The 13,931-nt window shown below is 47.4% G+C and overlaps 1 protein-coding gene across 1 annotated transcript in view; it reads left to right on the top strand.

The window, feature by feature from the left end:
- The first annotated feature begins 8,066 nt into the window (after nt 1-8,066).
- LHFPL3 (LHFPL tetraspan subfamily member 3) overlaps nt 8,067-13,931 on the top strand; it is a 231,242-nt gene continuing 225,377 nt past the window's right edge. The window contains exon 1 of the mRNA XM_058805792.1: nt 8,067-8,535. Coding sequence (XP_058661775.1) covers nt 8,067-8,535 — 469 coding nt within the window. The remainder of the gene's footprint in view (nt 8,536-13,931) is intronic.

The following is a 13,931-nucleotide window of genomic DNA, read 5'->3' as shown; positions in this document are numbered from 1 at the left end:
ACAGCACAGAAGAGGGACAACAGGTTTTAGAATATTAGGAAGATTATAAAAGAAAAATATAAGGTCTGCATTTATAAAGGGATGATGGAGGAGTATGAACATGGAGCATACAACTGAAGGAATAACAGGTAAGCTTTAATTCCTAGAGTAATATGGAAACAAGCAATGTTTTTTATGGATACATGGAAAACAAAACAGGGCTGAGGAACACCTAATACAGATTTATCAAGGAATGATCTTGTAATATTTAATTTGTTCTGTTCTATTGCAGGGTAAAGGCAAAGATAAAGGTATCCTCTATCTTGCCTCCTTTAAGGCTTTTGATGCCCTCTAAAGTAATATTTTCATAGCCAGATGAGAGAAGTTTTTAGGTGGAGCTCCTGGCAGGTGAATGTGTAGGTAGGTGGCAAGGAACACATTAAAAGAGCACCTGCTTGCAGCTCACTGATATATTGAATTTGTGTACCTTTAGCAGTTCCACACAAGTCTTCCTTAGGTTTGGTGTTGCTCAATACTGTTATTAATGGCCTGAACAGTGAAATAGGTTATATGCTTATTAAGTCACTAGATTATATTAACCTAAGTGAGCTGCAAGCACTCTGGAGATTTAAGCAGTTAAGTACTTAAGATGTGCCCAGGTTAGTATAACCTGCTTGTCATCAGGGCTAATTAATCACATTAACATCTTGCTAATGTGACCACACTGCTCGGGGTAGCTGTGATACCTCTGAATGGCACTGCATTATGCCACAGAGATTCTCTCAAAGAGAGGCATTCCACACTTCATTTAATCACATTCCCCAGTCTGCTCCAGGTCAAGATGCTGATTTACAGGCAGGTCACTTAGGTACATTTAAACATTTTACCATCAATCCTCCTGGAAACAGCAGACTCGGTTGTGCTGAGTGTTGTGTAATGCCAGAGCGAATACTCACTTTATGCTAGGATATCATCTTGTGCAGCATCAAAATCACACACTGCAGCTGCTGAGCTTCCCCTGCAGATTCCTCCATCCAAGTATTGATCAGGCCCTGTGTGTTAGAAAGGTCTGCAGAGCTCCTACGACGTGCACTGGAAGAGCGGTAATTTTCCTGTTTTACATGAAAATATATTAGATTGCAGGAGGACTATGGTTCTGGCAGATCAATGCCAGAGGAGTTAATATCACCTACTTTTGCCTCCCTGTTGTATAGTTCTAAAATTAGAAGCAAGCAGAAACACTGTGCAGCATCCTAATTGGCTTGTCACTAGGGCAGAGTAACTGGCCAGCTTCTGACTTAGCAGAGATCAGAAGGTCCTCTTGATGCATCCTCACTGCTTTGTTGCTTAGCCTCTGGGGAAGAAATATTCAGAAATAAATGTAACATCTATTTAATTAATTAGAATTTTAATATATTTAAAGCATAACTTTCTATCTGGTGTGATGTAAAACATTTTAGTCGTTTTCCACTGTGGAAAAAAATTATCTGCAGACATTGTAAGTCACATCCTGACTGCAGTAATTTTACCTTGTTAAAGGCAAAGAAGGGGACTTCACCACTGGCAGGTACAATTTTTGAGAGCAACATCAAAGTTATATTTAGCATCATATAATCCTTATACAGCTGGCTGAATGTTTATGGCAGTGAAGTTTTAGCTACCTACATGATGCCTGGGGCTCTGGAAAGGAAACCTAAAATGCATCTTGTTGGCAGAAGAGTTTATGTACTTACCTTAGACTAGGCTGGTCCAGAGAAATAAAAGTCTTTCTCCACGTGAATTTCAGTCTAGGAGACATACATTAACGAAACTTTTATTACATGAAAAACATGTCTAGACAGCAGCCTGAGCTGCACAGCTACCTTTGAAGATGTACAGCATATAGCCTGCAGCAGGGTATTTCACAGCACCTTTTGTGGTGAAGCTCCTGACCCTCTGGCAAACAGCAGCCGCAGCAAGAGCAGCAAGATTCCCTCACTTCAGGGGGAGTCTCTGCTTGTGCCTCTGAACAGCAAACACAGCGAGGCACCTGCGAGCCCTGTCTGGGTTAATGAGCAGCACTGACAAGCAGGCTGTGCTCGTGAGCAGAGCAGGGCACGGTGATGATGGCTCAGCTCAGAGGAGCCCCAGGTGCAGCACTGGCTGTGCAGGACGCCCCTGGCACTGTGACACAGCTCACGGGCCTCAGGAGGAATCATTCCTTGGACAGTGGGGACTGGGAAGCTTAGCTTCCAACTGGTCCATAGAGTTTTCTATTTTAGACAGTGTGTTTCAGAGTCATGCTGCATCTCCTCCAAGTCAGGGAGGCTGAGGGAAGGAAGCTGAAGCAGGTCTTAGCTGAGTCACGTGTCATGGTGCCTTAAGATCTCTCCTTCCTCACCATGGATCTTAATGTTCCCACTTTCCCTGTACTTAGTGCATCAGCTTCATCTGCACTCCCACCTGCTCTCCCCTTCAACAGCCACTGCTCATCCTGCTTTCGTGCAGGTGAACCTGCCCTGGGTCACGAATCCAATCCTCTGCTGTCACTGGGAACCTGGCTACTTCACCTCTTTACAGAGATTTCCTTTCTTTTCAAGGCTGGTGGGATATTTCCTTCCCTTCAGTCTCTGCTTCCACACACAGCCCAGGTACTTCTCACCTTCCTCACATTCCTTCCCTCTCAGGAAAGCCTCTGCTCCTTGCCTGACCACTGTTCTCCTCCTCCATCTCTACTGAAGTGAGCTTCTGCCATTTGCAGCCAAGCACCTTGATTCAGAGTGGACTTTGTGGCCTTTTTCTGATGATTGTGCACCATTCCCCAGTGCTTTGGGATATCAAGTCCTGCAGCCTTCTGGGAATGTGGCTCCAGAATGGCCATATTGTGCTTCCCAGCTCTGCCCTAATGGGTGCCCTACAGGACTCCCCCCCCTCTATCACCACCACCAGTAGGACCAAATTCAAGAGAAATGGTGTCAATCTAAGCTACTCCCTAATTCTTACAGTATGCCTAAATTGGACCATTTCTGACTGAAACAGTGATGGCAAGAAGAGTTTCAGCAACATCAATAGCAGTAATTCTAGCCAGCCCTTTGCTGTGCCTCTCCCGCGGTTGTTAACACTACAGAAATAGAAAGAAATGCCATTTCCTACTCCCCAAGAAGGAACATTTCACCAGTGCAGCTGGGTCCCAGGGGAAAGAAAGCCAAAATGTGCAGAAACTGTAATAAAATAAGACATAATGTTAAAGTTAATGCTTTGTGATAGACCACTGGCGAGCTGTGGGTTGCCACAGCAACAGGACTGCACACACCAGGCTGCACTGTGGGGCTGCTGGAGCTGCAACTGGGGCTGCTGAAAGGTCAGCATGCTGCTGTCCTGAGCAAACACATCAGCACCTGTTTGCAGCCAGCTCCAGACAACGTGGGACCAGGGAAAAATCAGTCTGGAATGATGCATGCCTTAAGAGGCTGCCTACCAGCAGTTAAGCTGTAATCAAGCCCAGAACATGCATAGGTTATCTCAGTCATCAGTGAAACAGCACAAAAAGTCCTGCTTGGTCTTTAGTGTTGCCCCAGCTTTGGCTCACACTGAATGCTGGAGAGCAGAGAGGAGACTTTATGACTTTTCAGCTTCTGCTCTGGATATCCACATGTCCTTGGACACAAGCTGGAGAAGCCCCAAGTCTACCTTGACTTGCCTTCCTTCTCTTCCAGACCCAGGATCTAGGCAGCCCAAATTAAATGAGTCTGTTATTTGTACATATCTGCATCTGCTTTGTTAAAAGATTGTAACAGCTGTATGTAGTTATTTAAGTGGGGTGAGAGGGAAATTCTAAGTTGTTGGTGGGCTCTGGGTGAACATGGTAGCCAGTGAGTGATACCATAGAAAAATGGGAAGAAAGCCCCTGAGGGGTAGAGCAGTTCACGAACCTTGTGTGCAGATACAGATGTGGAGAAACTCCTGTCAGCCCAGACTTCTCTATGAACCAGGGGAAAAACCTTCTGAGGCAGAGCTGCACTTTTAGAGGGCTGGATGGGAGACACTGCTCAGAGGGGTTGGTGGGAGTCAGTCGTGTCTGAGCAGGGACATCCCTGTCATGGAGGTTTGCTATGTCTGTGTGAGCCCAGCCTCACGTGCTCAACAATTTTCCCAGTTACCTCAAATGTCATCAAAACTCATCATTCATTGTCTGACACGTTATTGCTATTGATTCATTGGTATGTAACTTCCTACTACCCCATTCCCCCTCACAGGCTTCTTTTTGTGTAATTCCTCCCTCTTGATAACACTTCTCCAACCATACATTCACCCCTTCTCCCTTCTGTTTTTTTCTTCATTTCCCACCATGTGAATATCAATGAATTCCCAGATGTGCATTTCTTCCCAGACATGCAACTGAATGCATGGCCCAGCAACTGAATGCATCTGTTCTTCTTACCCACCATGTCCAAGGGTTTCCTGGCACAGCAAACAGCCTCTCTCCACCGTGCTCCATATTAAATACTTTATTTTAAATACTTAAAATATTTAAGTAGCTCTCCACCACAGCCCCACCACTGCAAATAACTGACATGTTCCAAAGAGAAATGCTGTGACTAGAAACATTACCTAAACAACTTTTATTATAACCTTTTATTTTGTGTTTTGTGTAATGATCTATACAAACAAAAAATCCATGGTCAGATAAAATGATCAGTAATGTTCTCCAGGCAAATTTGGGGCACAATTATACTTTAGAAGTTGTATAAATTTTCTTTAAACTTGCCTTTCTTTGAACACACATGCACAAGAAAATGTTTTAAGAGCAATATTATGGTTGGAAAATCCAGTGCTGAAGAGGATGTGTCAAAAAAAGAGCTGTCTGTGGCACTTGATTTACATCCCTTTGTTCTGCACTGCACGCTCACAGGCTAATTGGTAAACAGGATCCTGCCTGATCGGGTGTGAGAGACAGCAGCTGCTGTCCAGAAAGATCAGGATGATGAGAATCCTATTTCACCTGTTGAAGAAGCTTTTGGTCAGAATCCTGGCTCAAAAGCCAGACTGTTTTAGATGAGACTAGGTGGCAGCCACAGGGCTGGGACCCAGTTAATTTTCAGGGAGAAAAATTGTGGAGGTACAATATTGTTGGAGAAAAATGATAATCTTCTGAGGTTTAAGATGATGAAAGCTGTCCAGAAGAGCTGGGGACTATCCCTGCTTCTGCACAGAATTCTTCTGTGATGCCAGGCACAATGCTTAAAACCTTTCATAGATGAGCAGCAGCTCAGTATGGCTCCTTCTGAGGCCTCATTTTCAGAACTGCTGCAACCAAAATCCATGCCAGGTCTGCTCTGAGAAACAAGGTCCCAGCTGCCTTTCAACCATTTATTCAGAATCTGCCAACCTTCTATCTCACAGAGACATTCTATTTCCTAATGCTATGAAGAACACATATAATGGTGTTAAAGAACCATAAAAGTACCTCCTAAGCCTGTCTTCAGGTATTCTGAAGAAATTCTGATACCAAAAAGTGAGACTAGAGGATTCAAAGCTCTAGAGAGGGACACAGCCCTCTCTAGAGGGTGCCCCCAAAACCAGACATCTCAGACATCTAGTACCACTTTCCCATTTCCAATGCATTAAACTGAAGGACTGTGGGTATCACCTAAAGTCCATGTGAACCCTTTGGTGCTAGAGGTCAGAGAGGACATCCTAGGACAACCCAACCAATCACTGCCAGGCCAAGGTGGGATTTTTTGCACAGTCTTTAACTCAGCTTTTCAGCAGAACCCTAGGTTCTTTCCCTGCTTCTGGCCCTTCCTTCTCTTGTCCAGACTGACAAGAGCAATTTTATTATTAAGAGCAATAATGGTTGGAAAATCCAGTGCTGAAGAGGATGTGCCAAAAAAAGAGCTGTCTGGGGCACTTGATTTACATCCCTTTGTTCTGCACTGCACGCTCACATGCTAATTGGTAAACCCTACCCTAGTCTCACTCTTGTTTCCCAGCTTTTTCTCCAAACTCAGTATTTTGTCCTCATCAGCTCTGTCGGCCCATTTCTTCTACAAGCAACTCATTTCTCCTCTCCTGACTCCTTCCCAGGTCCACATCTCTTCTTCCTGCCATACCAATTCTTAGGGTCGACTTTACTTACTGTACGTGTACATATTTACATGTCCACTAAATTTCCCATTTGTCACAGATCCCTTCCCCACCTCCTTTTTTTTTTCTTTTTGATTTCACTGAACATCTTTCCCAACCCTCCCTCCGACCTCCATTCCTAAATTGTCTTGGGCCACTTCAGGCTTCCTCCTGCCTTCTATACATTATATTTTCTGCACCTCCACACTCCACGGCCGCTTAGAGGACAGTGAGGAGAGGCATCCTGCCCCGAACCCTGGGGCCTGATGGAAACAGGAGCGAGCACCGAAGAGCCATCACTCCTCCTGGTGCTCGAGGCTGGAACACGTTCGGCCCTCTCTGAAGGCAGCACATGAGCAGTCCGGTCACGCACAGCAGCTGCAGCAGGAGCTGGACGAGGCCGCGGAGCGCACCCGGGCACCTCCGGCAGCGCTGGACAACGCGCACTCGGTGTGAGCAAAATCTCCAGGGATTTTAGCAGTGCTTTTCACATTTGGACCCGCCTTCCTAAGAAAGCGGGGCGAGTATTTGGGGTCCACACTGCCTATGCTGCCTGTGTCTAAGCACACCCATGCCATATGTGCACACCCATGCCATGTGTGCCAAGGGCCTGGCTGCACGACCTGGCTGCCTTTATGCTCCCACCCCTCCACAGCTTCCCAAGCTCTGACTGTCCCCGACGGGAGCGCGGCAGTCTGGAACTGATAACAGGAGCTGCCCTTTCCTCTGCGGGAACCTTGGGAAGGGCTGGCGTTGCGCTCCATGGGGCTGCGCCTGGTGAGTGGCAGTCGTGGGGCGGAAATAAAACTTTGCTTGAAACAGTTTTAAATGTAAGGAACGCCAGGAATCATTTCCACGGGAGTCTCTCTCCCTCCTGCGAGCTCCAGCGTTTGAGTGAGCGCGGCCCCTGCCGGCCCCGCTCGGCAGCCGGAGCGCTCGCCCCGCCGCGCCTCCCGTCGCTCCTGCTGCGAGCTCGGGCTCAGCGCACAGGTCGGGGACTGCAAATCCAAGTGTCACTGGCACAGGAATGATTATTACCAGATGCTAATTACTCGTTAATGTATGCTAATCGCTGCTGCATGCCAGCGCGCTCGGAGCACCGGGTGCCAGGCAGAAAGCGCTCGGCAGGAGCGGAGCGGCTCCGCAGCCCCAGCCCCGCGCCCGGAGCCGGCACCGCGCCCCAGGGCTGCGCCGCGCTCACACCGCGCTCCTCCGCGGCCGCCATCCCGCTCCCGGGGCAAGGAGCAGCCAGCCGCTGCTGACTCCTGACTCCCCCGAGCTCCAGGCTTTGCCTGCCGTGGGTTTCCTGCAGCCGAGAGACAGACAGGCGCCCCCGGTTCCCCCGCGGCACGGCAGCACCGCCGCTCCCCCGCCGCAGGGGACCCGGCGGGTGCCGCCCCCGCCGGGGAGGCGATGGTGATGTTCTGTGCGGGGACGGGAACATCACACGCACGTTCTGAACTTTAAAACCCGCTGCCTGAACGTCTCTCCCGGGAGAGGCGAGCGGGTCTCCTCGGCAGCCGCTGCCCCGGCCGGGAAAGGTGCCCGCGGGCCGAGGGGAGCCGCACACAGGGCTGGCCCGGGGAAAGGCACCGGCCGCCCCCTCGCCCCCTCCTGCCGCTGCCGCCTCCCCTGGGGCCGGCGCTGCCCGTGCCCGCCGTGGCTGCGCGCAACCCGCGGGAACCCGCGGCGGGCGGTGCGCGGGAGGCGCCCGGCGGAGGGCGGGCAGCGGGGCGGGCGGAGCGCGGGGTCGGCGGCGCTGCGCTGCGCCCCGATAGGCGGCGGCGGGCGGTGTCGGTGCTGCCGCCGCTGCCGCGGCTGCTGTGCTGAAGCCCGGCACAGGGGCTCGCCGGCTCTCGCACGCAGCGGCGGCGGCGGAGCGCGTCGCGTCGAGAGGAGCGATCGGGGAGGAGGAGGAGAAGGCGGAGAAGGAGGAGGAGGAGGAGGAGGAGGAAGGGGAGGGGGGCACCTTCTCGGAGAGGATGCCCGGAGCGGCTGCAGGGACGGCGGCTACAGGAGCAGGCTCGTCAGGAGCGGTAGCAGCGGGGATGCTCCCAGCTCAGGAGGCAGCCAAGATCTACCACACCAACTACGTGCGGAACTCGCGGGCCATCGGCGTGCTCTGGGCCATCTTCACCATCTGCTTTGCCATCGTCAACGTGGTGTGCTTCATCCAGCCGTACTGGATCGGGGACGGCGTGGATACCCCGCAGGCGGGCTACTTCGGGCTCTTCCACTACTGCATCGGCAACGGCTTCAGCCGGGAACTCACCTGCCGGGGCAGCTTCACGGACTTCTCCAGCCTGCCCTCGGGAGCCTTCAAAGCTGCGTCCTTCTTCATCGGGCTCTCGATGATGCTCATCATCGCCTGCATCGTCTGCTTCATCCTCTTCTTCTTCTGCAACACAGCCACCGTCTACAAGATCTGTGCCTGGATGCAGCTGACCTCGGGTGAGTGCAGGCAGCGGCCCCGGTGCTGGGGGGCTCCGCGCCCCCTGTCCGGCACAGCCCGGCACGGCCCGGCTCGGCCCGGGGGGCACGGCCGGCTCTGCACAAAGTTGCGGCGCCGGGGCGGGAGCGGCGGGTGTCGGGGTTCCCCCGGCGGGGCAGGCCGGGAGGGGATGCTCGGGGCGCCGCCACACATCGGCAGCGTCGCAGAGCGGTGCCTGTGCCTGCCCCGGGCCGACGGCTGGGCGTGGGCCAAGCCCGGCTGAGCCCGCAGCTCCTCGCAGCGCACCGAGCGCTGCCCGGGGACCCTGCCCGGGGACCCTGCCCGGGGACGCTGCCCGGGGACGCTGCCCGGGCTCGGGGTGGGACCCGGCCCGTGGGCAGCTCCAGCAGCTCAGGGACTGCGGTGGGTGTCCTCCAGCGCGGGTCTGCTGTAAAGGTCAGGAGAAAATGGCAGTGGGGACAGTTGGGGAAGGCGGCTGCCCGCCTGTTGAAGCTCAGTCCCCGTCCCGCAGTTCCACCCGGCCAAGGCAGAGCCCGCTCCGGCTCCGTGGCAGGGCTTGGCGAGGTCTTTCGCTGGTGAACTGGAAGGGCAGCTGAGGTCGTTGGATGTGGCATGCATGAGTTTGGGTTGGGGTCTGTTTCACTTGTCCACAAGGTTTATTTTCCACTATATGTTAGGAGTGTAAAGAAAAATAATTAATTTCAGTTGCTGATTTTGTTTCAGAGGATCTCCTGACTTCATTTGACTTTCCCCATCACATCTAGTGTCTCCCTGGGGAAAGTGTGTGGTAGGAAAGAGGGAAAACACCAGGACATCCCTTTATGCATTTCCAGCACAGCTTTCCCTCTGAGTTAGTGGAGAACTGGTTATTTGTGTGCAGCTGGGAGGGACTGTAGAATTAAGATAGTAATACAAGCAGTTTTAGCGAGACAGAAAATATTAATTCTTCAATAATTTGAGGAAAAAAGGGGCTAAAATCAAAGCATACCTGTTACATGTCCTCCTGGTAAAACTTGAAATTGAGGAGTTTTGGAATAAGCAGGAATAAATAAGCTGTTAGGGAAACAGAGCAAAATGTCACCAAAATGGGCTCACAATCACTTTTTCAGTCCCCTTAATTGACCTACATTCATTTCAGTTTCTGAGCAAAAATTATTTTGAGTTTTCTGTTGAACATCTTCAGCATTATTCAGTTTGCCATCTAGTCCATGAGACCTGGTGGAATTCTCTTGTTTGTATGAAACAGCTCTAACCATTTTTCTCTCCAATCATGTTTTTCTGTGTCCTATTGTACATTTTTATGCTGTTGCCTTAACTGAAGTTTCCTTGTAATTTCTTTCTGTATCACTTGGGGAGTGATCTGCAGTCACTTGAAGCTGGTAGGTTTTTTCCCAATTCCAGTGAGTTTAGTTTTGGGTTCATTATCTCTGTACTGGGAACCCCCTTTGGTGCTGGTGGTTCCTCTCTCCTTTCAGTAACATGCATTCTGACATGGTCTGGTTGGTTGTACACAGTCATGTCCCTTGGCTCTGGGCAGAGAAAACTGTTCCATCTTTGCACAACTGATGTCTCCTCTATCCATTAAGGACTCCTGCTTTCAGCTGTTTCCTCTTCTTATGGCTCTGCTGCTAAAAGGTGCCATGAATATTCACTGTTTTGATGCATTTCGGCATGTTTTTTTCATGTCCGGTATGCAGTAGGACAGCACAATTTCCAAATCCCTTGCACTTTCCAACATCAACATCTATGTTTGCACTACTTCATGCCCAGAGGTGCTGGTGAAAGGCAGATAAAATGAATCTCATTCCTTTACTGTGTTTCTGTCCAGGTGAACAATAATGCTAAGAAACCACCATATGTGACTGATCTACTGGACTCCTGCATGTGTGCAGGTGTGACTGGAGATTTGTTTCCAGGCAAAGCAACACAGAATTTTTGTCATCTCCAAAGCTGGTAGATGCACTGCTGGCATTAAAAATCAACAAAAGGAGCTTTATGTCAGCAGAAGAATCACTTCTCAGACTGCTTCCCTCCGAAATTAATAAGGGAATGCATGCATAGCCAAGTGGTTGCTTGCTGTCTTTCCCAATTTGTACACGAATGCCCTGGAAGAGCTAGAACAATGCTGGGTGTTGAAAGAACCTGACTTTATTGTTTGCTGAATGTTTTACCTTAATTCAGTATTTACCTCACTCTTCATTTCTGTATTACTTAAAAAAGTTTCCTCAAAAACTACCAGAAAGTCCATATAGCTTTGAGTTCCCTCCTTTGAAGAAAACAAAGGTGGTGGGACAGAAAAAAAAATTGGAGTAAAATGTGCAGGACAGGAATGTTATAATGATGTTTTTATGAGCTATATGACCTATTTGTGTTATTAGTTTACTGTTTGGAAAGTATAAGTAATAGATAATAGTAATCCTAAAATGCTTATCTCACAAAAAAGAATATAGCAATGTCATCTACATAGGCATATAGTTCTGTGTAGTACAGGAACAAAATTGAATCTGAAGTACTGAAATAAAGGAGCATGTGAATATAGCTTTGATTTTGCTTGCTATTATGTACTTTCATAATGTTAGCATTATGTTCAGTAATGTAACACTTAAAATTGATGTCATTTAAATCTTGTTAGAATCAGGTTTCTGACGTGGGATCATGCTTGGTTTGAGATTGCAAATGAAAGCTTAGGAACTGATTTCTTTAGAAGGAAGATTTGGATCACAGTCTGTCCTGCATGAGTCATTATAAATTGTCAGCATGATATAGCTCTTGTTTTGAAAAGGTGTTTATTAAGTAAGAAAAAGATAAACAGTATCTTGGGCACATACACTTTCAGTCCTTGTTGCTGTCCAATCATGTCTATGGCTAGACAGGTCTGTGACATGATAAAGAAGAAATATCCTAAGAAAAAAAGTACTTTCTGTGTGTACAGCCTAGATTAAATGTTCCTATGATTTAGCCATGGCTTAGGCTGCCTTTTTTGTTGCACATGCATGATTCTGTCAGGGTACACACGAGCCAGCGCTGGCAGCCTCATTCTCCATCCCCTAACCTCCTCTTCTGCAATTGCAAAATCATGGGTACAAGCAGTATGCACTCATCTAATTTGAGCAGCTGCACGATCACAAACTCCTGAAATCATTAGGAATTAGGTAATACTGTTCTTGGTAATTCTACACCTAATGTTTACAGGAAACCTCACAAATAAAGTTAACTCTTGAGATTTATTCCTTTATGGGTTAAGTAAATCAAACACTTCCATGCTCTTATTGTGATTTTTTTCACAATATTTGTCATTACTTTTTTTCCTTTACTAGGATGTTTCAAGGTATTAGAAAGAAAAAAGTAAGGAAAGCAGAAGAAAGGCATAGAAGTGTCCCATGAACAAGCAGGATGAAACCAATATATAGGTTTTTCAAGAGATTCCTGAGTTTATGCCCACAGTAAGAGGACCGTTGAACAAAACATCAAAGCTCTGTACTTTGGCAAACCACAGTCCAGTGATCTTTGAAAGTGGTCTGTAACATGGCCCATGAAAACATCAGAGCAGCTAAAGCTCATTTTGCTCTCTGTGTTTTTGGTTCTCCATCACTAGTACTCAGGGATTTCCTCACGTGGATCTTGGCATTTAAAGGCTCTTGCTGGATTTTGTTTTTTGAGACCTGTGTTAACTTTTAGCATTTACAGTGCCCCAGAGCAAGGAGTTCCATAGATTGATACATGTTGTGTGAAGATTCAATGGCTTTTGTGTTTTAAATCTTGTGCCTGCCCATTTCATATGATCCTCTGAGCTCATGCATGGGAAGAGGCTGTGAACAGGGAACTTGGAGGCTCATTCCCTGTCCTGGCTCTGATTACAGCTTTGCTGTATCCCCTCAATTACCTGGTTTTGAGACCTTTGGCTTCTTAGTCAGTCCTTATCTGTTAGGTTGTAGCAAACTTGTGATGATCCCTGCTGCCCTGCCCATAGCCATTTCCAGTCTACTCTCTCTTTTCAGAGTCTGTGGGACCAGACCTACACACAATATTCAAGACAGACAAACCAGCCATTCATATAGTGACTAAATAATATTCTCTCTTTTGTTCTTTGTTCCTTTCCTAGTAATTAGTAATACTCATTTTTTTCCCTGAACAGTGAGCTGATGTTTTCACACAACTGGCTATTATAACCCCAAGATCTCAGTCCTGAAGTGCTGATAATCCACTTGGGGCACATAATTTTGTGTAGTTTTTTTCTCCCCCTTAAAGAAATTACTTCATATTTATCTACACTGACTTTAATTTGACTTTTTTTGCCTAGTCACTCAGTATTGCAAAGTCTTCCTTCACAGTCAGCCCTTATCGCAGCCACCCTGAATGAGTGTAAGCAGCTAACTTTGTCACCTCACCATTTATCCTGTTTTCCAGCTCATTTATAAATAAACGAGTAGCTCCCAAGTTCCAGCACAGATCCCTGCAGGATTCCACCATTGACCTCTCTCCACTTGAAAAATTGACAGTAGTGTCCTACCATCTGTTTCCAATTATTTATCCTTGCAAGGGCATTTATTTTTGTCCTCTGGGAGTCTAGGTTTTTTAAGACTTATGAATGATAGATTCATCAATTGTCTTTTGGAAATCCAAGTAAACATTGTCAATTAAAACCATGGTATACATTAATTTTTACTTTTACTTTGGAGAACTCTAGTAGTTTTGTGAAAAATTACTTAGAATAGGTATATTGGTCCTACCTTACTTCCTTTCATCACACAAATATGTTGTGTTTGTACACATGCTGACATACACTGTTTTTTGGGGTTTTTTGTAGTTCTACTGATTTATGTCATACAGGTGTTGGTCTTTCTGTGGTTCCTCAGGTTTTCCCTGAATTGTTTTAATCAGGTTTTTAAAACTGGTTTCCTATCACTCAACTGCCAGATCTTTGAGGCCAAAACAGCCATAATGAAGAGGCTATTACATGCCACAGTTAAAAGTTTTTTTTTTAAACAGGGGATTGTTTCAGAAGGAAAAGGATAAAGTCTTCATTGCAACTGTGCTGTTTGCCTTTGTGCTTGAAATCAGTCTGCAGGACCAGGTGACTTTTATGTAAGAGTCTTAAAAGGCTTGACCTTGATGCTCTTGGGGCCTTTGTTACTGCTGTTTGACAGATCTTGCTTGGTATAGGGGTAAATTCCAGAAGCCTGGGAAAAAAACAGCCTTGCACCAGTGTCTGAACAGGAGTCAGACAAGGATCTTGTTCATGGCCTCAGTATCCTTAAGAGTTTGTTGAGATAGTAATTTACATTTATGGCTCCTGAACTTTGCAGGTGGCATCAAAATTATTTATTTAATAAATGATAGTTATTTGTCTAATAAATTATAGTGAGGATAGCAAATTGCATAGATTGATTTGGAT

Source organism: Ammospiza caudacuta, chromosome 5, assembly GCF_027887145.1.
Source record: "Ammospiza caudacuta isolate bAmmCau1 chromosome 5, bAmmCau1.pri, whole genome shotgun sequence".
Taxonomy (NCBI): domain Eukaryota; kingdom Metazoa; phylum Chordata; class Aves; order Passeriformes; family Passerellidae; genus Ammospiza; species Ammospiza caudacuta.
Note: the sequence above shows the minus strand (reverse complement) of the source record. Positions and strands in the feature narration are given on the sequence as shown.